This window comes from Maniola jurtina, chromosome 7 (genome assembly GCF_905333055.1).
Source record: "Maniola jurtina chromosome 7, ilManJurt1.1, whole genome shotgun sequence".
In the NCBI taxonomy this organism is placed as follows: domain Eukaryota; kingdom Metazoa; phylum Arthropoda; class Insecta; order Lepidoptera; family Nymphalidae; genus Maniola; species Maniola jurtina.
In genome coordinates, this window is record NC_060035.1 from 2,554,132 (window position 1) to 2,580,721 (window position 26,590).

At 35.0% G+C, this 26,590-nt stretch overlaps 6 protein-coding genes across 17 annotated transcripts in view; 1 reads left to right on the top strand and 5 right to left on the bottom strand.

Moving 5' to 3' along the window:
- The window catches only part of LOC123866788 (catalase-like), a 38,348-nt gene extending 16,198 nt beyond the window's left edge, over nt 1–22,150 (bottom strand). The window contains exon 1 of the mRNA XM_045908490.1: nt 22,043–22,150. The gene's annotated coding sequence lies outside the window, so the exon portion shown is untranslated. The remainder of the gene's footprint in view (nt 1–22,042) is intronic.
- LOC123866707 (catalase-like) lies at nt 1,252–2,577 on the top strand. The gene has a single exon (XM_045908385.1). The coding sequence runs from the start codon at nt 1,261–1,263 to the stop codon at nt 2,575–2,577; it is 1,317 nt and encodes a 438-aa protein (XP_045764341.1). The 5' UTR covers nt 1,252–1,260.
- Nucleotides 9,725–11,887, bottom strand: LOC123866709 (catalase-like). The gene is made up of 2 exons (XM_045908388.1): nt 11,777–11,887; nt 9,725–11,155 (listed from the first exon to the last, which is right to left on the bottom strand). Exons 1-2 carry the CDS (start codon nt 11,885–11,887, stop codon nt 9,725–9,727), a joined length of 1,542 nt encoding a protein of 513 aa, XP_045764344.1.
- LOC123866787 (catalase-like) lies at nt 13,933–21,161 on the bottom strand. Of its 12 annotated transcripts, XM_045908487.1 has the most exons (5): nt 18,395–18,436; nt 17,706–17,863; nt 16,143–16,168; nt 15,884–15,951; nt 13,933–15,442 (listed from the first exon to the last, which is right to left on the bottom strand). In XM_045908487.1, the coding sequence occupies exons 4-5, from the start codon at nt 15,944–15,946 to the stop codon at nt 14,012–14,014; spliced, it is 1,494 nt and encodes a 497-aa protein (XP_045764443.1). In that variant the 5' UTR covers nt 15,947–15,951; nt 16,143–16,168; nt 17,706–17,863; nt 18,395–18,436; the 3' UTR covers nt 13,933–14,011. The 12 variants fall into 12 exon arrangements, with proteins under 12 accessions (XP_045764443.1, XP_045764441.1, XP_045764442.1 ...); XM_045908485.1 differs by lacking the exons at nt 16,143–16,168; nt 17,706–17,863; nt 18,395–18,436 and adding exons at nt 20,108–20,153; nt 20,224–20,232 and having other exon boundaries at nt 15,884–16,003; XM_045908486.1 differs by lacking the exon at nt 16,143–16,168 and having other exon boundaries at nt 15,884–15,948.
- LOC123866710 (catalase-like) lies at nt 20,607–22,854 on the bottom strand. The gene is made up of 2 exons (XM_045908389.1): nt 22,792–22,854; nt 20,607–22,208 (listed from the first exon to the last, which is right to left on the bottom strand). The coding sequence occupies exons 1-2, from the start codon at nt 22,852–22,854 to the stop codon at nt 20,772–20,774; spliced, it is 1,500 nt and encodes a 499-aa protein (XP_045764345.1). The 3' UTR covers nt 20,607–20,771.
- Nucleotides 22,855–24,171: 1,317 nt separating this feature from the next.
- Nucleotides 24,172–26,117, bottom strand: LOC123866790 (catalase-like). Its single transcript, XM_045908492.1, has 2 exons — nt 26,016–26,117; nt 24,172–25,605 (listed from the first exon to the last, which is right to left on the bottom strand). The coding sequence occupies exons 1-2, from the start codon at nt 26,112–26,114 to the stop codon at nt 24,184–24,186; spliced, it is 1,521 nt and encodes a 506-aa protein (XP_045764448.1). The 5' UTR covers nt 26,115–26,117; the 3' UTR covers nt 24,172–24,183.
- Nucleotides 26,118–26,590: the final 473 nt, after the last annotated feature.

Below are 26,590 nucleotides of genomic sequence, written 5' to 3' on the forward strand. Positions count from 1 at the left end.
GCAAAAATCCAGGATTTGCGAAAAGAATACTGATGAAAGTCCAAAATTAATGATAATCTCAGTCTAGTTTGGACTTTCACCACTAAAACTAAAGCCTAGATTTTCCAGGAAAATCCTATGATTTATCATAGTACTTACTCTCTATTCCAGAGATTATTTTTGATTAAGAAAAAATTTCATCAAATATTCATTTCACCCATTTCACACGGAAAAAGTTACTGAAAACAGCTAGTTTATAATTTCTTTTCAAACAATGTCGTCAATCTATAAACAAATATGTGTAACTCAAGTTGATATAAAAAGGCCTATGGCAGATTTTAGTCGTGTCAAATCCAAACATCATGAAGGTGTTTGTACTCTTGCTAACCGTCGCGGCAGCAGCAGTGGCTACGAGCAATAATGGAAGTGATCCGGCCGCGGACCAACTCCCGAATTTCAAGAACAGAAATAAGGTTCGTTTACAACGGGTATTTAAGAGGGGTCTCTCCGTCACTCGCTCCATACAAACGTAGTTCCAATTTCATTTGAATATTAAGCAACCAAAGTCCATGAAATTTTGCAGACATATTCTAGAAACTAATATCTATACCTGAGGTTTTCTAGATTTCTGTTAAAATATTCGGTTTCAAAGTTACGCTGTCTTAAAAATTCACATACAAATCTTTGAGCCCCTGTAATTTTAAAACTATGTACATATTTTTAGAAAAATCTAAAACACCACAGGCACAGATATTAGTTTCTAGTATATGTCTGCAAAATTTCATGGACTTTGGTTGCTTAATATTCAAATGAAATTGGAACTACGATTGTATGGAGTGAGTGACGGAGAGAGCACTGTTAAGCAATCATAATTATTAATCTGATTCCTGAACAGTAGACCTGATAAAGTAGCTGAGTAAAATAAACGAAATTATTACATTTTTAATGGGTATCAGTATTTTGAACATACAATAATGTTACACTAATATTAATATTGTCACTGTTTTCTATTACAATGTATACTTACAACTATCTGATGGGAATTATGGGATACCGCGCTGGGATGGTAGGCCTCATTTCGGGGCGAACCACTAGTTATGTATGTAGTGATAAAATATGATAAATAAGTAAAATGTAATTTGATAATTGCAAATTCAAAAGTTAATGTTATCTTTTCAGCGGCCTAGTAGGTTAACTACGTGTGGCGGCGCTCCTGTTTCCTATGCTGACGCTACCAGCACGTTGAATACCAATTTAATTAATAACGAACATTTTTTGGGCATGATGAGTAATCTTGTTCGGGAAAGAACTCCAGAGCGAGCTGTTCATGGTCAGGGTACGGGAGCGTTCGGTTTCTTTGAAGTGACACATGATATCTCACATATTTGTAAAGCTGATTTTCTGAAAAAAGTCGGACAGAAGACGCCCATTGCCATAAGGTTTGCCACATCAGGAGGAAGCAGGGGAAGTGCTGACCTCGTTTTAGATAATCGAGGCTACTCAGTGAAGTTTTATACCCGTGAGGGAAATTTCGACATAGCTGGATTTAATACTCCGGTAGCTCCATTTAAGGATCCTCTGGACGGTCATATTATAACTCGTTCAGCTAGAGCAAATCCAGCAACAAATGCTCCGGATGCGAACATGGCATTGGATCGGGCTACTCTAGTTCCTGAGAGTTTACACATGCTGATGTATACATACTCTGGTCGCGGTATTCCAGCTAGTTATCGAAATATGCCTGGTTTTTCAGTTCATACGTATCAGGTTGAAAATGAGAATGGGGATCAATATTTCATCAGATGTCATTTCTTGCCAGATGGTGGTATCAAATATATGAAAGCTGAGGAAGCTAGACAAATTCGAGCTGACGATCCTCATTATTTAACAAAAGATTTATACCGGGCAATTGAAAATGGTGATTATCCGTCTTGGACCTTTAGTGTTCAGATCTTAACAGAAACTGACGTTGAAAATGAAGGACCTGGAGTATTCGATCTCACAAAGATTATTCCTGAAGATCGTTATCCATTACATGAAGTCGGTAAATTCGTTTTGAATAGAAATGCTAAAAACTTCTTTGCAGAAGTAGAACAGCTAGCGTTTTGTCCGTGTAATTTAGTTCCAGGTATACACGGAGCACCTGATAAGGTGTATGAAGCACGTCGTTTGATCTACAGAGATGCACAAGTATACCGTTTGGGAGGAAATGTATTCAACATTCCTGTTAACTGTCCATTCCTCGTCCAAACTCATACTTATAATAGAGATGGTATGCCTCCAGTTAGTGGAGGTGAAGGGCCTAACTACTATCCTAATTCATTTAATGGTCCTGAGCCGTTTGTACCAAAACATAGTACAGGTTTAATTAATATTATAGAAAAAGACGGCGCAGACAACTTCGACCAAGCTGGAGATTTGTACGCCAACATACTGACAGAAGAGGAACGATCAACGCTGATTAAAAATATAGTGTCTAAGTTGAAGACCGCGACTCACTTTCTTCAAAAGAGAGCGCTAGAACTATTTACCTCTATTAATCAAGATTTCGGCGATCGTTTAAAACAAGAAATGAACATCACTATATGTTCTAACTAAAACCTAATTATATACTACATAATAATTGTATAATGAATATAATGGTAAAATGTGTTAAAGTTCTGATTTTTAAATTTGCCTGATCTAAAATATTGAAAAACTACCATATTATGTACGTGCATAAAAATAATATCTGCAAGTTTTTTTAATTGTTATTTTTTTACTTTTGTTTACGTTTTCTATCTCATGAGAAGTTATTAATTAAAAAGTATTTTCAAAACATGTCATACGTTTGTCTTTTAATTTCCTTACTTATTCAAAATCAAATAACATGCTCAATATCAACGAATATAAAAAATCAGAAATTCGATATCCAATACTTATTTCAATTATTTCTTAGATGAATGATAAGCTTATATTAGAACGGGGCAGCTTTTTTCTCTCAAGGAACCCCTGAATTTTATATATCAGGGTCCTTGAATAGCGCCAGGGTAGGGTGGAGGGGTGGTCTCAAACAATCCCATAAGTTCCTCATTTCTCCAGACTCCAGAGCTTGAATATATTTAAGCCCTGGAGTGGACGGTGTGTGTCTATTTCATCTACAGTGAACCGTCAAGACTAAGCGCTTGTCTTTTTGACCCTCGACGCAAAAAGCAAAAAGAAGGGTGGTATAAATTTAACGTAAGACTGTGTATCTGTGTCTGTCTGTGGCATTGTAGCTTCCAAACGGATGAAACGATTTTGATTTAGTTTTTTTAAAGATGACCGAAAATATTCCCTGGTAGGTACCCAACGAAGATCTTCCTTTCCCTATTTTACAGCTATTTTTAGGTATTTTACAAATATCATATACGTGTCGCAAATTTAAGAACAATTCCAGTTATTATTGCAAGAAAAATATTGAAAATTGGTTTAAATTTATTGATGACTGCACATTTGCACAAGTGGGTGAAGACAAAAGAAGTCGAGAGACAAAAGTATTAAAGTATTTAACACAAGAATATATAAACTATATTTATATTATAGCGCTTAGGTATATACTGATATGCTGAAACACATTGTCTGTTCGGAATCACCAAGCTAAGCTGATTCCGAACTCCATGGAAGTAACACTGAATTATTAGGGTCCCGTACTTCAAAATATCAAATTTCAAAAGAAAAAAGGAACCCTTGAGAGGGGTCTCTCCGTCACTCGCTCCATACAAACGTAGTTCGTCTCTCATTTGAATACTAACCAATTATACTCAATGGAATTTTGTAGAAACGTTTCGGGAACTAGTATCTATGCCTCTGGTTTTCCAGTTTTCCGTTAAAATATTCGGTTTCAAAGTTAAGTGGTCTTAAAAATTTACATACAAATCTTTGAGCCCCTGTAATTTTAAAACTACATATTATTGGAAAAATCTAAAAGACCACAGGCACAGATATAAGTTTCTAGAATATGTCTGCAAAATTTCATGGACTTTAGTTGCTTAATATTCAAATGAAATTGGGACTACGATTGTATGGAGTAAGTGACAGAGAGAGCCCTGTTAAAGGATCATCGTTGTCTGTCGGTTTGTCATGTCTGTCAAGAAACCAAAAGGGTACTTCCCGTTGACTTACGAATCATGAAATTTGACAGGTAGGTTGGTCTTATAGTAGGTCTATATAGGTAAGGGGAAAGATCCGAAAACCGTGAATTTGTAGTTAAACATCACAAAAAAAAGTATACTTGTGAATAAATAGTTTGTATTTTGAATTTTCAAAGTAAGGTAACTAACTATACCTACCAAGTGAGGTATCATAATTATTATGAAAGAACTTTTGTGTCCTGTTTATTGTAAAACAGATTTTTATTTAATTTATTCATAACAGTTTTTGATTTATCATTCAAAAGGTTCAAAACAAAATCCTTTTCCCCCGCCCCCCTTATATCCAAAGTTCACCAATCGAAAATCTGAAATAATTATGGATAATAGAAAATACGTATTTTACAGAAATATAAAACTAACGGTCTAACTATTACAGGTTTTTTTAACCCCCGACCCAAAAAGAGGGGTGTTATAAGTTTGACGTGTGTATCTGTGTTCTGTCTGTGGCATCGTAGCTCCTAAACTAATGAACCGATTTTAATTTAGTTTTTTTGTTTGAAAGATGGCTTGATCGAGAGTGTTCTTAGCTATACTTAATCCAAGAAAATCGGTTCAGCCGTTTGAAAGTTATCACCTCTTTTCTAGTTACTGTAACCTTCACTTGCTCATATTAGATAACGATAAAGCAGACACTTAGAAAATTCTACTTTCGGTTCATGACAGACAGACGGACGGACGGACCGCGGAGGCTTATTAACAGATCCCGTTGGAACCCTAAAAATTGTATATTTTAGAAAAATATTAATTTCAGACGATCAAAGATGCTGACAGCATCTAGTTTATTTTTGTTCGAATAGTGCAATATTGTCAATATCAGGGGGCACGGCAGTGCCCCCGCCAAGACGAGCCAAACGGCGGCCGGGGCGCTACGTACCTTTTTCTCGAAGTGTTTCGCCGTATTTTCGAACCGTCATAACTTCGGTCTGGATGACGCTAGAAAGCTGAAATTTTCACTATAAGGTGTCCTCAGCAAATTTACCAAATGTACCAAGTATCAAATATCTAGCTTTTATGGTTACAGATTTATTGATACCTAAAATACGCCGATTTCGTCCCTCACTGATGATCATCAAAACCTCTACTCAAAACCTCTAAGGTACTTCCCGAAGTCCTAGAAGACTGAAATTTGGTATGTAGACTAGAAATTGAATACAAACTACAGGAAAATTAAGAAATTGGAAATTTCCCCCCTCTACGCCTCTTATGGGTAAAGCAAATCTGTAAATTCTGTTGCTAGAATGCTGATATTTTCAGGATAAGATGTCCTTGGCAAATTTACTAACGCATTGAGTATCAATTGTCCAGCTTTTATAGTTTCAGATTTATTGACAGTCAAAACTTCTAGTCTGTAATTCTAGGGTACTTCCCGAAGTCCTAGAAGTCTGAAATTTGGTATGTAGACTAGAAATTGCATACAAACTACAGAAAAATTATGAAATTCGAAATCCCACGTTTGGGGGAAGCAAATTATTTGTAAAGTCTATCGCTAGAATGCTGATATTTTCAGGATAATATGTCCTCGGCAGACTTATCAAACGTACCAAGTATCAATTGTCTACCTGTTATGGTTTCAGATTTATTGCCATTCAAAACCCCTCTAGTCAAAAATTCTAAAGTAATGTAATTCTCTTAAATGCTCTTGAGTATATAACATTTATAACAATAAATAACAAAAAACTCTACTTACAAGCTCTGATTTTACAAACCCTAAATCTAGGTAAAAAAAAGTACGGCTTGGCCGTTTAATGTTCGTGAAACTATTACATGACATAACATAATATATTAAGGCCGTAAGAAATAGTTTTTTCGACAATTACTACTTTGTATTATACTTCATGATTGTCGCACAAGCTATTCCGGGCTTAAATGTCATATCAGATAAAAATTCCACGAACATTAAACGGCCAAGCCGTCCTTTTTTAACCAAGATTTAGGGTTTGTAAAATCAGAGCTTGTAAGTAGAGTTCTTTGTTATTTATTGTTATAAATGTTATATACTCAAGAGCATTTAAGAGCTATATACTTTGGACTTAGGATAGGTCCCATGGGCAGCGTAAATCTAATCTCAGCTAGGGGCTTGGCTCTACTAGAGATCTCATAACTTTATAACAGTGAAAGCATTATGAACTTGTGAGTCTTGGCAACCTTTTTACATGAAATGTTTTTGGTGGGATTGTATAAACAAATAAAACTCACTCCGATATATAAGGCGACGTATTGAGGTCTCGTGGTTATCCGTCACTTGAGTCGAATACCTACAGTCATAATGAAGATATTTGCACTGTTGTTAACAGTTGCAGTAGCAGCAGAGGCTGCGTGTAACAATGAAAGTGATCCTGTCGCCAGCCAACTGTCGAATTTCAAGAAAATGAGCAAGGTTCGTAAAAAAAAAGTTCTTTAAAGGGCTATGTTACACATACAATCTGAGGAAGGAAAAAACCGGTCAAGTGAGAGTCGGGCCTCGCTCTTTTAGGGTTCCGTACATAGTTTGGATGTATGAAATATTTCTTTGCCGAGCTAGAACATCGCAATAAACCGTGAAAGAAAAACCTTTGCTATACCTTAAACCTTATTATGAACTGTTACTTCCCTTTAAGTTTAAACTACCTATAAACAAAGAAAAAACCATTTTATTAAAAATTTCAGAGTTAAGAAATTTCTCCCTTGTGCAATTATTTTGTCGTTTTTTTTTTTTAGCTAATTTTCAACTTATTATAAAGTTTTGTACGTTATTAGATAGCCAAGAATGTGTAGAAGTTTTAGAGATAATCTGGAGGCCAAAAATTTATGTAACTCTTCAAAAAAAAATAGCATTTTCGGCAAAGTAACCACATAGAAATTATGACTCTGGTACATTTTCGGAGCCCTAACTTGATAGCATTTGACCTCCTCTACAATCTTTCAAAGAGAAAGTAAAGTTTTACTGGACTTCATGTATATCATACATATGGATTAAAAGATATTAAAAATTATTTCCGGAACCCTCAGTGCGCGAGTCTGACTCGCACTTGGCCGGTTTTTTTTTTTGAAGTCGGTTAAAAATTACCTAGTTCCGAAGTACCTAGTACCTAGTAGGCAGTACCTACACTGGACAGCAAATAAACCGGGCCACCCGCTACCTTGGAAGTCTGATTCGATTTTTTCAAAAAGTATAAAACTTACAACTATCAAAATTATACCTGCAGAAAGAACATTTCATGATGATTAAAATGAATGGAAATTCATTGCGATTAATCAATTAATTAAGTGTTTATTAAGGATTTTACAAGGAAGAGTCGTTTTCCAGCCATGTTAATTGTAAGTAATCATGAAATGAAAACAAAAATTAAAGCCAGAAACAAAGATAAAATTAAAAAAAAGTTTTTGGTCAGTATTCAGTATTCCCTCCCCTTGCTCGGATTACTGCCAGCATCCTCGTATTCATCCACCTCACGAGCCTGACGATGAAATCTCGAGGAATTGCCTTCCAATACTCTTCAATTGCAATTCCCAGCTATGGAAGCCTTGTTGGAGCAGGTATCCGGGCTCGAACCCGACGTTTCAGCTCATTTCATAAGTGTTCTATCGGATTCAAGTCCGGGCTTCGAGCTGACCAGCCCATTGTACGAATGCCGACGTCCGATATCCAACTTCTGTTCTGCGAAATCGCCGCCTCAACGCAGTTCAAGTCCAATAAAGTCTGCGTGACGGACGCCAAGTGGTCATAAGCCCAGACGCCATCAGAAGGATACTTGTTGAATTGAACCTGACTCCAAAGAGAGCTGCAACAGGCCCAGTATTGACGGTAGCCCACCATGAAGCACGACTTGAATTTACTCGAGAGCATAGGGACTGAACGTCAGGACAGTGGGGTAATGTACTCTTCACTGATGAGACCAGGGTGAGTCTACATTGAAATGATCGACGTCTAAGACAATATCGTTGCCCTGGAGAACGTTATTCTCAGTGTTGCATCGAGGAAACTGTTGCTAATGGAGAAGTATCTGTAATTATCTGGGGCGGCGTCTCGTTAACCGCATGTACAGCGTTAGTTTTCATCGAACCAGGGGGCCGTACACGTGGATTGATCTCATTGCTACATTACTGAAATCCTCGCAAACCATGTGGTACCTTACGCAGGATATATCGCGCAGAATATGCCAGTTTATGCATCATAATGCACGACGTCACGTTATTCATGTGGTGACCCAGTATGTATGCGACGTGGGCATTCGTACAATGGACTGGTCAGCTCGAAGCTCGGACTTGAATCCGATAGAACCCTTATGGGATGAGCTGAAACGTCGGGTTCGAGCCCGAATATCGGCTACAACAAGGCTTCCAGAGCTGCGAATCGCAATTGAAGAGGAGCGGAATGCAATTCCTTGAGATTTCATCGTCAGGCTCGTGAGGTGGATGAATACGAGGATGCTGGCAGTTACCCGAGCAAGGAGAGGGAATACTGAATACTGACCAAAAACTTTTTTTTTAATTTTATCTTTGTTTCTGGCTTTAATTTTTGTTTTCATTTCATGATTACTTACGATTAACATGGCTGGAAAACGACTCTTCCTTGTAAAATCCTTAATAAACACTTAATTAATTGATTAATCGCAATGAATTTCCATTCATTTTAATCATTATGAAATGCACTTTCTGCAGGTATAATTTTGATAGTTGTAAGTTTTATACTTTTTGAGAAAATCGAATCAGACTTCCAAGGTAGCGGGTGGCCCGGTTTATTTGCTGTCCAGTGTAGTTCCGAAACCGGGCAACCTCTTTCATATTATTTTCTTCCAAGTTACACGACATTGGGGACAAAAATTGAGCTGTGGTGGCAAAACTAAAAGTTAACCGAGAAACAACGACAAAACTGAACGATTCAAAAAATGGATTATCATGATAAAGAAAGAAAGAACAGATAATTTTTTTTTTTTTTCAAATCAGTCTGACTCTGAAGTACCTAACTAAACGCCTTTGGCTGCGTTCACGGCAAGTCATAAAGGGGCCACAAGAATTTTGACTCGAGGGTGTAATGAAATTAATATTTTTCACAGTGAGAAAATCACTCAAAAGGTATTCTTTTAGTCAACTTTTATTATTAATATGTTGTTAATAATAATAATAATGCCTGATTCTTCATAGGATTAAGAAGTTCAAATATGTTTTTATTAAAATAACTAGCTGTGCCCGCGACTTCGTTCGCGTGGAATAGTGACTTTTCGGGCAGCATGTACGTTAAAAATGTTCGCCGTGATTCTTTAAATTGACATAACTTTTTTTATTTATGAACCGATTGACATGAAATAAACACTAAATGCTAAGTGAAGTTTACTACAATATATTAGTGAAAACCGTATCTAAATCGAATAAGCCGTTTCTGATATTAGCGTGCACAAACACACAGACAAAAAGACAAACAGACAACAAAAAAATTAATTACAATTTCGGATTCGGCATCGATATAATAACAACCCCTGCTACTTTTTTTTATATATTTCCATTGTACAGACACCACTTTTCTATAATATATTATTATATGTATAGATATTACGCAATTATCAAGTAAATCATGTGTTTTAAGAATACATTGTTTAAGATTTGTTATATATAGTGATGTTCAATCCCCTTGCTACACGAAAGCCTAAATCTTTGTGTATAGTTGTAAAGATTTTAATGGCTTTGTCTTGAAGAGGTTTATAAGTCACTGATCCCAACGAAAAAACTATGTTGTCGATTAATTCAATTCGTTCGTCAGTTGTCAGTTCGTTTTTGTATAACTCTGCAACTTGGTCAAAGTTAGATGCTCTTTCTTCTACAATTTTGATTAGACGTGAACTTTTCTGTGCCATATAGGGTACAGGACCGTGAAATGAATTAGGATAGTAGTTCGGGGCGTCTTTTTCATTATCTCCCACTGGAGGGACACCGTCTCTATTATAAGTATAAACCTTGGTTTGGAATGGGCAATTCACTGGAATTTTCTTAAAATTTCCTCCTAAGCGGTATAATTGGGTTTCTCTATAAACCAGTCGCCGCGCTTGAAATAATTTATCTGGACTTCCTAGTATACCAGGTACCAGGTTACCTGGACAAAAGGCCATCTGTTCTATTTCTGCGAAGAAGTTCTTAGCATTTCTGTTTAAAACTATTTTTCCACATTTATGTAAAGGATAGTCTGATAGTGAAATAGTTCTTGTTACATCAAAAGCTTTAGGTCCAATTTTTTTTATGTCGTCTTTGGTTAAGATCTGTACACTGACTGTCCAAGAAGGAAAACTACCATTCTCGATTGCTCGAAATAATTCTTTTGTTAATCTATCAGGGTCAAAAACGGCAAAATTTCTAGCTTCCTCTGCCTTTAAATTTTTTATTCCAGCATCTGGCATAATATGAAATCGACAAAAATGACATTCCCCGTGTCTATTTTCAACCTGATATGTATGAATTGGAAAGCCAGGCATATTCTGGTAACTAGCCGGAAGGCCGCGACCAGCCAATGATAATATATGAATGTGTAATGCCTCAGGAATTGAAGTATAAAAGTCCCATGACATGTTAGGATCCAAAACGTTCGTCACTGGGTTTCTTTTTGGTGTATGAGCAACAGGAATGACATGAAGTGGTTCATTATAGAAATACATTGGAGTGTTAAATCCAAGTAAATCTAAATTTCCTTCTCGAGTATAAAACTTCACTGCAAATCCACGAGAATCCGATTCAAACTCGGTAGTCCCTCGTAATCCTGAAGATGCTGAAAATCTTACTGCAACTGGTGTCTTCATTCCTACTTTCTTTAAAAAGTCAGCTTTACAGATATGTGAGATATCGTGTGTTACTTGAAAATAACCGAATGCTCCGGTGCCTTGCGCATGAACCATACGTTCCGGAATTCTCTCTCGCGATATTGCATCAAAAACGTCCATTAAAAATTCATTATCTAATAATTCGGTATTTAGCGTATTTGAAGCTTCATCATATGGAACAGGTGCACCAGCTTTCGTCGTTAACACACCTATGGGACCCTGAAAAAAGGGGTTTAATTGTTTGGACTTTAATTATCTATTTAAAAATGTAAATGATTTAAAAATATACACATTTTTGATACAAACTAGTACATTGAAGTATCTAATCAAGTCTATTGGGAGAGATCTGCCATACAAAGGCTACATCCATAAACTAGCTGATCTAAACTTATTGGATGAGAAATATCGAAGATTGAAAGATTTTGCCCTACCTTACAAAGGTCTAACGCACTAATATTATAAAGGAGAAAGTTTGTTTGTATGTGTGTGTGTGTGTGTGTGGTGTGTGTGTGTGTGTGTGTGTGTGTGTGTGTGTGTGTTGTTACTCCTTCACGCAAAAACTACTGAACGGATTGGGCTGAAATTTAGAATGGAGATAGATTATACCCTGGATTAGCACATAAGCTACTTTTTATCCCGGAAAATCAAAGAGCTCCCACGGGAATTTTAAAAAACCTACATCCACGCGAACGAAGTCGCGGGTATCAGCTAGTATGCAATAGTGCATGTGCATGCACTTTGCCTAGTGACGATGAGAATGATAATGTGAAGTAATATTGGCATCAAATTATGACGAATTTTTAACGTGCTTTTCCTAATAGTTTTGGAGTAATAACTTACCTCAGTTTTCTCCTTGAAAATTACAATTTGATCCGCTACTGGATCCCTTTGATAATTTTCCATCGACGTTACTAATGCTACGAGTACCATGTTTAAAACGAGAACAATCATTTTGGGCGTCAAGAAATAACACTTTACCGCGGGAAAAATATAGTATTTATAGCGTCTTAAAACAATTTGTACAAATTAAGTATTAAAAATAATCACTTATCATTCCGATAAATGAGGCTACGTAATTAGAATAAGTTTAATAACTTACCATAAATTACAATAATCATTTTTAATAATTAGTAAAAGTAATTACTGACGTTAAAGTGTTAATTTTTTTGCCTGCTCTATCGATAACTTTCACTTATTGTTAAATATTATTTTCATCTCACTAGCTCTGAAAAGATTCGTTTGCCTTTTGAAATCTGCGAGAAAAGTGGTAATTTTGCTCACTAGCGTGCGAAGTACCTACGAGTTGAAATTTGAACGTGACGAGCTGTGCTGACGAGCTAATATCTTCGGAGACGGAGAACAGAACTCCTCAATAGATAAGAGCAAATTGCTCGCGGTCAGTGAAATAGCTTAGTAAACAGTAAGGTTTTAACTGGGCATAGCATATTATAGTACAGTGACTCACTAAAAATTGTGAAATTAAAAAAAAACTGACTTCAAAAACCACAAATATTAAAAAGTAAATAATATTTTTTATATGAAGTCGAGCGAGCATAATAAAAGAAACTAGAAATCCAAGTGTGAAGCTTGCCCGACTTCATACATACATTACACGTGTAGAAACAAAAAATATTTTTTACTTTTTAGTGTTTGTGGTTTTTGAAGCCGGTTTTATTTTTCTTTTGAAATTTTTTTATGCAATATTTATAATTTTTCTCTTGGAATAAAATTACAATTACTTGTAAACATTAAAAACTAATGCTTTAAAGTCGATTGCATTACTAGTTACTGAAATAGGCAAGTGTAACAGATTAGCGGATGGACATTGTTCCAGCGTTCCTTTTTCACCATTTTGGTACGGAATAATGAAAATGTTCGATCTTCGCTCACGATTTGATATTCATGCCGTCTAGGAATGATAATAAAATCATAAAATCTTATCATACTATCTTAAATCTTGATTTAGAGGGCTCTCTCCGTCAGTCGTTTCATACAATCGTAGTTCCAATTTCATTTGAATATTAAGCAACCAAAGTCCATAAAATTTTGCAGACATATTCTAGAAACTAATATCTATGTCTGTGGTTTTCCAGATTTCTGTTAGAATATTCGGTTTCAAAATTACGCGGTCTTAAAAATTTTGATACAAATCTTTGAGCCCCTGTAATTTTAAAACTACATATTTTTAGAAAAATCTAAAACACCACAGACACAGATATTAGTTTCTAGAATATGTTTGCAAAATTTCATGGACTTTGGTTGCTTAGTATTCAAATGAAATTGGAACTACGATTGTATGAAACGAGCAGAAACGAGTGACGGAGAGAGCCCTGTTAAACACCAATTTAGCTCTATTCTGTTCCTACTACTCACTATCTAGCCTGTGGGCTAGTAATAATACTTATTAGTTTAACTTAAACTTACTTTCTTCATAAGTTTCACTAATATCTGTACCTACCTAGTTTACAGACCAATATCCTTAGTGTATTTTAATAGATACTTAAGAGTTCACTATGATTTAGAAGAAAAAACCATTGAAGAAATAATATCTCCCTCCTCTAAATTTTCAGCAACTAGCATAGCTACGGAACCATACCTTATGTGTGTCCTGACACGCACATTGCCGGTTTTTTTTCAATCCAAATGAACTGTTGCTTCAAAGAACAATTACCCAAATGTATATATAATACATTTGCGTATAATAATCGCGTATAATAAATTATTATGACCAAAAACTGGGAGAAAAGAATTAAAAATAAATACCTACTGCAAAATTATATTACGTAAATATTTTAAACTAAGATCATAAAATATAAAGTTTCAATTGATCAAAAAATTCATTTATTTAAAGGATATACATACATACCTACATTTAAGTTTAGTTAAAATGCTAAAACAAAATAGAAAATTATAAAGCTAAATCACTTTACACACAATCTTAGAAAACCAAATTATAAATATAATAATTATTTCAAACGAAACCCCTTAGAGAAGTATAATGATGATATAAAGTTCTTCAAGTGAATTTATAGCATAAAATATTTTAAATCAGGTGCTTTAAGAATTTATTATTATTCAAGACTTATAATACATTGTTGTACTATTCAATCCCCGTGCAACACGAAAGCCTAAATCTTTATGTATGGTTGTAAAGATCTTAATCGCTCTATCTTGAAGAAATTTAGTCACGGGTCCTAACGAAAAGACTAGGTTTTTAATTAATTCAGTTCGCTCTTCAGTTGTCAGTTCGTTTTCATATAACTCTGCAGCTTGGTCAAAGTTATATGCTCTTTTTTCAACAATTTTGATTAAACGTGAACTTTGCTGTGCCATATAGGGTGCAGGACCGTTAAATGAATTAGGATAGTAGTTCGGAGCGTCTTCTTCATTATCTCCAACTGGAGGGACACCGTCTCTATTATAAGTATAAACCTTGGTTTGGAATGGACAATTCACTGGAATTTTCTTGAAATTTCCCCCTAAGCGGTATAATTGGGTATCTCTATAAGCCAGTCGACGCGCCTGAAATAATTTATCTGGACTTCCTAGTATACCAGGTACTAGATTACCTGGACAAAAAGCCAACTGTTCTATTTCCGCGAAGAAATTTTTAGCATTTCTGTTTAAAACTAGTTTTCCAATTTCATGTAAAGGGAATTCTTTTAAAGGAATTACTCTTGTAGAGTCAAACATTTTAGTTCCAGTCTTTTTTATGTCTTCTTTGGTTAAGATCTGTACACTAACTGTCCAAGAAGGAAAATCCCCATTCCCAATTGCTCTGTATAAATCTTTTGTTAAGTAATCAGGCTCTAAAGCGGTAAGATTTAGAGCTTTCTCCGATGATAAGTTTTCTATACCTCCATCAGGGATAAAATGAAATCGGGCATAATGTGGCTCTCCGTACTTATTTTCAACCTGATACGTATGAATTCCAAAGCCGGGCATATTTCGGTAGCTGGCTGGAAGACCACGGCCGGAAAACACCAATAACGTTATGTGTATAGTCTCAGGAACTAAAGTTAATAAGTCCCATAACATATTAGGATCCAAAATGTTCGTCGCTGGATTTCTTCTTGCTGCATGAATAACAGGTTGAATATGTAATGGTTCATTATATAAATACATCGGCGTGTTAAATCCAGCTATGTCAAAATTTCCTTCGTGAGTGTAAAACTTCACTGCAAAGCCTCGAAAATCCAGTGCTAAGTCAGAACTTCCTTTGTTTCCTACTGCTGTTGAAAATCTCACTGCCACTGGTGTCTTCATTCCTACTTTCTTTAGAAAGTCAGCTTTACATATATGTGAGATATCATGTGTTACTTTAAAATAACCGAATGCTCCGGTGCCTTTTGCATGTACAACACGTTCTGGGATTCTTTCTCGCGATAGTGCATCAAGAACGTCCATAAAAAATTCATTATCTATTAATTCGGTATTTAGCGTATTTGTCGCTTCATGATATGGTACAGGGGCGCCAGCTTTTGTAGTTAACACACCTATAGGACCCTGAAAAGTTAACGAGGAGTAATTTTTAAAATTTACTTATAATTTATAGTTTCAAATTATTTTCACTGCATCTTAATAAATAATAATTAAATAATAAATAAATCTTAGTGTATACATTAGCCTCATTACACACATCTTTAGCTTATTGGGGCTATGTGTATGCCTGAAAGTTCTTCTTAGTGGTGAATTATAGCTTAAACCCTTATTTTTCTGAGAACAAACTAGTGCTAGAATGCCTGCGATAGATGGAGATGATGATGGACTGTATTCCGGAAGGTCGGCGGTTCAAACCCCACCCGTTGCACTTTTGTCTTACCCACTTCTGGCACAAGCTTAAATTAATTAAGCTTAATTGCAGGGCAAATGGGAGTATTAGTCATGATTAGCATGGCTAATATTATTATTACTTTTTTCAAATGATGATTTTATAACAAAGCATACCTCTGTGTTATCCTTGAAAATTAGAATCTGATCGGCGACTGGATCCCTTTGATCTTCTGCCATAGCTACTACGAAAACTAGTATTAGTATATCTAATACAAACATTCTCATGATGAGCGCCTAAGTTTATTACTTTTTGAATATAATTAATTTATTTATTGAATTTATATTAATTTATTTATTGAATTTATATTGTATTGAACTCAAAACTGATTATTTACTAAATGATTTAAGTATTGAGCGTGTTAGATATACTTACATACCAGCTGAGTTCATGCCAAATAACTATACATGATTGAGGGGGAAGTAGGGCCGATTGATGCAGAGAAAAAAATGAAAATGATGTTTCGCTTCTTAAATATTATCCATCCATACTAATATTATAAATGTGAAAGTGTGCCCGTCTGTCTGTCTGTCTGTCTGCTACGTTTTTAGGGCTCAACCACTGAACCGATTTTAATGTTTGGTACAGGGTTAGCTTACATCCCGGGAACGGATATAGGCTACTTTTATCCTGGAAAATTCCAAGAGTTCCTACGGGATTCATAAGGGTCAATCCGTTTAACCGATTTATATGAACACATATAAATCGGTGAAACGGATTTATATTTGGTACAGAGGTAGCTTGCGCCCCGGAAATTAACTTCGGCAACTTTTTATCCCGGAAAAGCAAAGAGTTCCCACGGGATTTTAAAAAAACCTAAATCCACGCGGACGGAGAGGCGGGCATCATCTAGTTTAATATATTTTTGTTTGCTCTGTGCATTGCAAACTTTATATTATATTGTTATAAATATTATATATTGTTGTAATTTATAATTATAATTATTAATTATAATATTATAATTGTGGAAATTCACGGTTTTCGGATTTATTCCTTTAATTGTGTCATAAGACCTACCTTCCTGCTAAACATGATTCTAGGTCAACGGGAAGTACCCTATAGGTTTTCTTGACAGACACGACGGACGGACGGACGGACGGATAGACAGACAGACAGACAACAAAGTGATCCTACAAGGTTTCCATTTTCCTTTTGAGGTACGGAACCCTAAAAACTGGTTAATAAGTGAGATAAAAAAGTTATAACATACCTATTAAGTAAAAAACGGGATTTATGTCATTCTGCCCCACTGACAACGAGATAGATTAAAACATCGTTTGGAGCATTTTGACGACAACTGAAAATGGGGAAAACTTGATTATTTTTAGATATTATTTATAATTCTGCTATGAATGGTCCAAACAGTAAAAAAAAAACCTGTTGTTGTGCGCAAACTGAACCCTTATAGGATATCTTTGTTGTCTGTCTGTCCGTCTGTCGTGTCTGTCAAGAAAACCTATAGGGTACTTCCCATTGACCTAGAATCATGAAATTTAGCAGGTAGCTAGGTCTTATAGCACAAATAAATGAATAAATCCGAAAACCGTGAATTTGTGGTTACATCATTAAAAAAAAATTAAAATGTGTTTAAATTTTCAGAATAAGATAACTATACCAAGTGGTGCATCATAATATGTAAGGGCTTTACCTGCATATTCTAAAACAGATTTTTATTTATTTTTATGCATAATAGTTTTCGATTTATCGTGCAAAATGTCGAAACAAATACCCGAGTACAGAACCCTCGGTGCGCGAGTCCGACTCGCACTTGGCCGGTTTTTGGATATTTTTATCGCTAGCCTAAGAATAAATAATGTGTTGCATTGATGCTTCTTCATCACCTGGACTTAACTGTATCTACAAACAACATTTAGAAAAAAAGTGTAGATTAACTGAAACCATGTAAATTAATTTAAAAAATGCATTAAAAATACATACCGGATCCATTAAGTAACATTTCGTATAGTATAAATCTTTGTAAGATTGCATACGAGATCGCTAAAATATTTTTACTTTCTGCATTATTTTTAAGGTGTACTCAAAACATTTTTAAAGGTGTTAAAATACAAAAACTAACTGGATGTTGCAGGTTGCTACTATAATATACAGGGTGTTTGGTAATTAGTATATAATGACGACACGTACCCATTAAATTATAAAAATTTTCATACAAAATTTTAATTTTTTTAGTGTCCAAGTTTTCATGGCCCTAACGTGCCCTAACTCATTAAGATCGTTGGCCTTAGCCTATCTAAAGATGGCCAACGATCTCAGTGAGTTAGGGCACGTTAGGGTCATGAAAACTTTGACATAATGTTTTTTTTTAATTTTGTATGGAAATTTTTATAATTTTGTTTCGTCATTATACTTCAGCATTGTATTTATCAGATCAAAGTAGCAGGGGTACGTGTCGTCATTATATACTAATTACCAAACACCCTGTATATTATGTGCAACACACGTAAAGACATATTTTTGTAGCGTGGTGACGATTCATATAATATCACTAATCCAAAACAAAATATCTTTCGTGTATTGCATCTATCTGCCCTATTTCCCCCTACACGTTTATGCAAAAACAAATATTGGAATAGTCTGGTTGTTATGCTATCACTTTTATAATTTACTTATTTTGTGTGGTGCTGAACTCTAAACTATTCATATACCACTCATATTAAGTACTGAGTGTGGTAAATCTACTTATTGAGTACTTATCAAAAAACAGTTACACAACATAATTCTAATAAATGGTTACATGATAAGACTATAGTGCAGAAACCAATTTTAGAATAGCCTAGCTGTTGCTCATAGCTTCAGTCGCTTCAAACTAAACAACTTATCTAGTAACTTGAATAATTTTTCGAACAATATTTTTTTTTTTTTTGTAAAAAAATAGTTTACAGATTTTATCAACCAATCAATATTCTTCATAATATTGATTTTTTTACGTCGTGCATATTTAATATCATAATTGCTAATTTGTTCCACGAATAGTCATCTAATTTCGGTATTCAGCATATGTTTGTGGCTTCATCATCATTATAATATGGGACAGGTGCACGAGCTTTTGTAGTTAACACACCTATAAAAGCATGAAAAAATGGGTTAAATGTTTTGGAGCATCCTCAATAATAATTTGTTGAAAAATTACATGTATGGATGTATAAATGATTTTAAAATTATATGCATTTTTAATATAAGCTAGTACATTGAAGCGGCGAATCACTTTAAAGGGGGGAAACGGTGAAAGTTGCAGTTGAATGTTTCTCCAGTAGAGGCCATGTCCCAGCAACGAGGAAGCGGTGCTCCTCTACAGATTCAGACAAAGTATTCCAGCAGACATAGGCGATGACATGTATAAAGTTACATTAAACTGATTGGATGAGAAAGCCCGCAGACAGAAAGAATTTGCCCTACCTCATAAATGCCTATATTATCAAATAGAGTATGTACATGCTCTGTAGCTAGTGACGAGGAAGATGATGGTGATAATGATAAGTAATATTGGCATCAAATTATGATGCATTTTAAACGTGATAAAGGAAAAACGGAACCCTTATAGGGTCACTTTGTTGTCTGTCTGTCTGTCAAGAAACCTATAGGGTACATCCCGTTGACCTAGAATCATGAAATTTAGTATGTAGGTAGGTCTTATAGCACAAGTACAGGAATAAAATTGAAAACCACGAATTTGTGGTTATATCATTTAAAAAAAAAAATTGTGTTTCAATTTTCAAAATTAGATAACTATGCCAAGTGGGGTATCATGTGAAAGGGCTTTACCTGTACATTCTAAAAAAGATATTTATTTATTTTTATGCATAACAGTTTTTGATTTATCACGCAAAATGTTGGAAATAATAATATAAAATACTTGGCCGGTTTTTAAATTAATACAACTTGTGGTTAAAGAATTTTATTCTCAAAAGAAATTATACAAATTTCACTTAATGAGAAATTACAGTAATAAACTTAATATAAGCAAATTTTATCTTTCGGCACAGCGGTAAGAAACAACACAATCGTAAAATAGTAGCGGGTAAGGTAGTCTAATATCTAAATATCTATAATGTACCCGACAATGCTCTTACACATTGCACGAGCCGATTCAGATATTTTTAATCACAAAATCTTTAAGTTTCTTTTTGAAAATGTTTATCTTAGTAATATTTTTTATTTCTGTAGGTAATTTATTAAACATTTGTGCTCCTTCAAAAGTTATATTCTTTGTACCGTAGTTAGTGCGTGAACCTCCTTTTAAAGAGATATTATCAGCGTTACGCAAAGGTCGGCATCCCAGTTCCCTTTTAGTTTTAAATGATAATTCTGAATGAACTTACCTCAGTCTTCTCCTTGAAAATCACAATTAGATCTGCTACTGGATCCCTTTGTACATTTTCCATCGCCATTATTAGTAATGGTTCTCGTTTTATACATGGTAAGCATTAGTGCTTACCACGTATAAAACGAGAACAATCATTCTGAGCGTCAAGACAAGTCAACACTTTACAAAATTACTTTGTAATATTTAATTTAACATTAATGTACCATGGAAAACCATAATATTATAGCATGTTTAAACGATTCGTACAAATAATGTATTAAGAATAATACTTATCATTCCGTTAAATAAGGCTACGAAATTGGAATAAGTTTAAATTTACCATAAATTACAATAATCAATTATTTTGATATGCATAAGTAATTACCGACGTTTTAGTGTTAATTTCTTTAGCCTGCTCTATCGATAACTTTCACTTATTGTAAAACTAAAATCATTAAATATAAAGTTTCAATCAATAAAACAACATTTATTTAAAGGATTGAATATGTATAATTAAAATGCTAAATCAAAGTAGAAAATTATACCTTAAGCTAAATCACTACATAGGTACAATCTTGGAAAACCGAATTATAAATATAATAAAATAGTAGTATAAAGTTTTTCAAATGATTTTATACTTATACATTTGATATCATGTGTTTTAAGAATATATTATATAATCAAAACTTATAATACATTGTTGTACTATTCAATCCCCGTGCAACACGAAAGCCTAGATCTTTATTTATGATTGTAAAGATTTTAATCGCTCTGTCTTGAAGAAATTTAGTCACGGGTCCTAACGAAGAGACTAGGTTTTTAATTAGTTCAGTTCGCTCTTCAGTTGTCAGTTCGTTTTTATATAACTCTGCAGCTTGGTCAAAGTTATACGCTCTTTTTTCATCAATTTTGATTAAACGTGAACTTTGCTGTGCCATATAGGGTACAGGACCGTTAAACGAATTAGGATAGTAGTTCGGGGCATTTCCTTCATTATCTCCAACTGGAGGGACACCGTCTCTATTATAAGTATAAACCTTGGTTTGGAATGGACAATTCACTGGAATTTTCTTGAAATTTCCCCCTAAGCGGTATAATTGGGTATCTCTATAAGCCAGCCGACGCGCCTGAAATAATTTATCTGGACTTCCTAGTATACCAGGTACTAGATTTCCTGGACAAAAAGCCAACTGTTCTATTTCCGCAAAGAAATTTTTAGCATTTCTGTTTAAAACTAGTTGTCCAATTTTGTGTAAAGGGAATTCTTTTAACGGAAGAACTCTTGTAGCATCAAACAATTTGGATTTACCCTTTTTTATGTCCTCTTCGGTTAAGATCTGTACACTAACGGTCCAAGTAGGAAAATCCCCATTCGCAATTGCTCTATACAAATCTTTTGTGTAGTAATCAGGCTCTAAAGCGGTAAGATTTAGAGCTTCCTCCGATGATAAGTTTTCTATACCTCCATCAGGGATAAAATGAAATCGGACATAATGTGGCTCTCCATACTTATTTTCAACCTGATACGTATGGATTCCAAAGCCGGGCATATTTCGGTAGCTGGCTGGAAGACCACGGCCGGAAAACACCAGTAACGTTATGTGTATAGTCTCAGGAATTAAAGTTAATAAGTCCCATAACATATTAGGATCCAAAACATTCGTCTGTGGATTTTTTCTTGCTGTATGAATAATAGGTAAAATATGAAGTGGTTCATTATATAAATACATCGGAGTGTTAAATCCAACTATATCAAAATTTCCTTCGTGAGTGTAAAACTTCACTGAAAAGCCTCGAAAATCCAGGGTTAAGTCAGGACTTCCTTTATTTCCTGCTGCTGCTGAAAATCTCACTGCCACTGGAGTCTTCATTCCTACTTTCTTTAGAAAGTCAGCTTTACAGATATTTGAGATATCATGTGTTGTTTTAAAGTAACCGAATGCTCCAGTACCTTTTGCATGAACAACACGTTCCGGAATTCTTTCTCGCGATATTGAATTAAGAACATCCAATAAAAATTCATTATCTACTAAATCTTTATTACTCTCCAATGTATTTGTAGCTTCATCATATGGGACAGGCGCACCAGCTTGTGTAGTTAACACACCTATAGGTCCCTGAAAAGTTAACGAGGTGTAAATTTTAGAACCATCACATCACACTATAATATTATATTATATTATAATATTATAAAGGAGAAAGTTTGTATGTGTGTGTGTGTGTGTGTGTGTATTTGTTTGTTACTCCTTCACGCAAAAACTACTGGACGGATTGGGCTGAAATTTAGAATGGCAATAGATTATACCCTGGATTAGCACATAGGCTACTTTTTATCCCGGAAAATCAAAGAGTTCCCACGATAATTTAAAAAAACCTACATCCACGCGAACGAAGTCGCGGGTATCAGCTAGTTCAATATAAATATTTAAAGTATAAAATTATTTCCACTGTTATACAAATTAGTGACACATTATAGTTTTCAGCTCGCAGTATCCTAGTGGTCTGAGACTTAGCCTCCTGTTCTGGAGTTAGAGCCGGGCACAAATCATTAAATTTTTATGGCTATGTGTTTGCCTGAGAGTCCTCCATGATAGCGAATTATTCATAGCGTAAACCCTTATCATTCTGAGCGAAAACTAGTGCTAGGGGGCCTACGATGGATTGAGATGATGATGATGATGATTTTATAACAAAGCATACCTCTGTTTTATCCTTGAAAATTAAAATCTGATCGGCGACTGGATCCCTTTGATCTTCTTCCATAGCTACCACGAATACTAGTATTAGTATATCTAATACAAACACTCTCATGATGAGCGCCTAAGGTTATTACTTCTTGAATTAAATTAATTTATTTATTAGTGTGTTGTTTAACTCAAAATTATTTACCCACTAATAAAATTAAGTTTTGAGCGTGTTAAATATACCTACCTGGGTACTGAGTTCATGAATTAATTATAAATGATTACACGTTTATGCAAAATTTTTGGAATAGTCTAGCTGTTGGGTAATTAGTAATCTCACCAGAACAAAACATTTCATGTAAAGGTTGCCAAGCAAGCCTCACTAGTTCATAATGTTTTCACTGTTAAAAAGTTATGAGATCTCTAGTAGAGCCAAGCCCCTAGCTGAGCTTAGATTTGTGCTGGCCATGGGACCTATCCCAAGTCCAAAGTATATAGCTCTTAAATGCTCTTGACTATATCACATTTATAACAATAAATAACAAATAACTCTACTTACAAGCTCTGATTCTACAAACCCTACATCTTGGTTAAAAAACGTACAGCTTGGCCGATTAATGTTCGTGGAATTTTCATCATAGCTTGTGCGACAAACGAAGTACAATACAAATTAGTAATTGTCGAACAAATTATTCCTTATGGCCTTAAAATTATGTTATGTCATGTAATATAGTAGTTCACTATAATTATTATTATCATTAAAATATATTATCATTTTATTTAACAAAGCTGCGTATTAAAGTAAATGGGTACAATAAATATCTAACTATACATATTATTTACATAATTAATTACGTTATAATTTTCCATCCGTCGCGTCGCTATCCTCGAAGTAAATTTACATTACATATTACTTTATAGATTACTAGAGACTAGAGATATTCATCCGCGTGGATTTAGGTTTTTAAAGATCCCGTGGGAACTGTTTGATTTTCCGGGATAAAAAGTTGCCTATGTCAATCACAGGGACGTAAGCTGCCTCGGTACCAAATTTCATACAAATCGGTTAAACGGATGGGTTTTTGGGAATCCCGTGGCAACTCTTTGATTTTCCGGGATGAAAAATAGCCTATGTCCGTCCGAGGGATATAAGCTAATCCTGTACCAAATTTCGTCAGAATGGCAGTATCATCCCCACAGGTTTATATAAAAATCTTTACTTGAAAGGGTCCAGTTTAAGAAATTAGCTCTAGTATCGACTAATTTGTGAGTTATAGTCTAAAATTGCTCAAAATAGATTTCTGGATTTTTTTATTTACAATTTAATAATTACAAAAAATTCGTATTTATTTAGTAGGAATGTTTATAATAATAATTATATTCTTTGATCGGGTAACAAGCTACCTACCTACGTCCATCTACTATTCAATCGTAATCCTTGTGCAACTCGATTACCTAAATCTGGATGAATATTTCTAAATGCTTTTATCGCTCTTTTTTGGATAAATTCACAAACCGGTTTCAGTGAAACCACCAAATTTTCAACCAATCGAGATCGTTCGTCCGCTTTCATTTCATTGGCGTAAAATTCTTTTGCTTGATCTAAATTGTCTCCCTTGGTTTCAGTTATGTCAATTAATCCTGGACATTGCTTTGTCACAGAGGGAACAGGTCCATTAAATGAATTAGGATAGTAGTTAGGAATATCTTCTTCATTATCACCAACCGGTGGAGAGCCGTCTCTGTTATAAGTAGTTGTTTTGACTTGGAATGGACAATTCACAGGAATATTATTGAAATTGGCCCCCATGCGATATAACTGGGCATCTCTATAGGCAAAGCGACGTGATTCGTATATTTTATCCGGCGCTCCAAGGATACCATTTACTGTATTAGCTGGATTAAATGCCAACTGTTCCATTTCTGCGAAATAATTTTTTGCGTTTCTATTCAATACCATTTTACCAACTTGATGTAAGGGATAATCCTTCAAGGAAACGACTCTCGTAACATCGAATACCTGAGGACCCGCTTTTTTCACGTCTGATTCGGTTAAGATCTGCACGCTCACTGTCCACGAAGGAAAATCCCCAGTAGCAATTGATTTATATAAATTCCTTGTTAAATAATCAGGGTCCCAGAAACTAATATTTCTGGCTTCCTCTGAAAACATGTTTTTAATGCCAGCATCAGGCATAAAATGAAATCTTACAAACTGTGTACCCCCAAATTCATTTTCTACTTGATACGTATGAATTCCAAAGCCGGGCATATTGCAGTAATTAGCTGGAATACCGCGATCACCAAAAATGTATAAATACATGAATAACGCTTGAGGAAGCAAAGTTATGATATCCCAGAATGCGTTAGGATCATATAGATTCGTTGCAGGATTTCTTTTCGACGCATGAGTTAAAGGAGGGAATTGAAGTGGATCCCTACATATATTCATAGGTGTGTTTAGTCCAGCTATATCAAAATTCCCGTCTTTAGTATAGAACTTGACGGAAAACCCTCTCGAGTCTCGAATTAAATCTGAAGTTCCTCTGTCTCCCGTAGTTAGTGAAAAGCGGACTGCGACCGGCGTCTTCTTTCCAACTTTATTTAGAAAGTCAGCTTTACAAACGCGTGAGATATCATGTGTTACTTCAAAGTATCCGAAGGCTCCGGCACCCTTTGCATGAACATTGCGTTCAGGAATTCTTTCCCTATTACTATGCGTTATAGATTCCATAAAGAATTCATTATTCATCAGCCGAGAGTTTAATGTGCTGGTAGCTTCACAATGAGAAACAGATGAGCCAGCGCTTGTAGTCAATCCTGCAGGACTCTGAAAAGTAAACAAGTTATAAATGATTACACACTAGAGTGCTTGGCCACTGAAACGAGCGGAGATGAATTCAACAGACCAATCAGATTTCCAATAATAAAATTAATATCAATGAAAATCTAATCGGTCTGCTAAACACGTATTTGCTTTGCTTCGTTTTAGTGATCAGGCACCCTTAGCCACGTATTAAATTCCTAGCTGGTTTCAACATTCAATCAATGTAAGTACCTCCCTTATGTTGACTATGAATCTGTGACCTAGGTACCTACATACAAAATTGGGCTTTATATTGGTATCCTTATATTATAACCTTACCTTTTATACCTGTTGCCCACTGTCCTTTGATGAAGGTATTGAATAATACATACATATACCTATTATAACTCTTAAGTATGGGTTGTTAATCTTACCTGCGTTCTCTCCTTGAAATACAAAATTTGGTTCATTGCTGGATCTCCTAGATCTACATCCAACGCCACCACTGATGTTACTAGCATCAATAAAAACATTCTCAGTATCTAGATTTGGCTCTATGCCTATCAAAATAGTAGCTTAGGAATTTCTGTTTAACTTAGCGTCTTATATACTCACTAGGGTCCCAATTATTAGCATAATAAAACATTATAGATAACTAGAGGATGCCCGCGGCTTCGCCCGCGTCGATACCTTTTTTTTTAATCCCGTAAGAACTCTTTGATTTGCCGGGATAAAAGTAGCCTATGTCCTTCCCCGGGATGTATCCCAAGTCTGTACCAAATTTCATTAAAATCGGTTCAGCGGTGAAAACCGGACCGTGAAAACGTAGCAGACAGACTGACAGACAGACACACTTTCGCATTTATAATATATTAAAGTATTAAAGTATAGATAACTAGAGCGCAACGTACAGTGAAATTTTCTTTCCATTTCTGTGTCAACTGATAAAATAAAAGGTTGCCATAAATTAATACGTCTACGTCGGTGGATAGGCGACCTGCTGAAAATA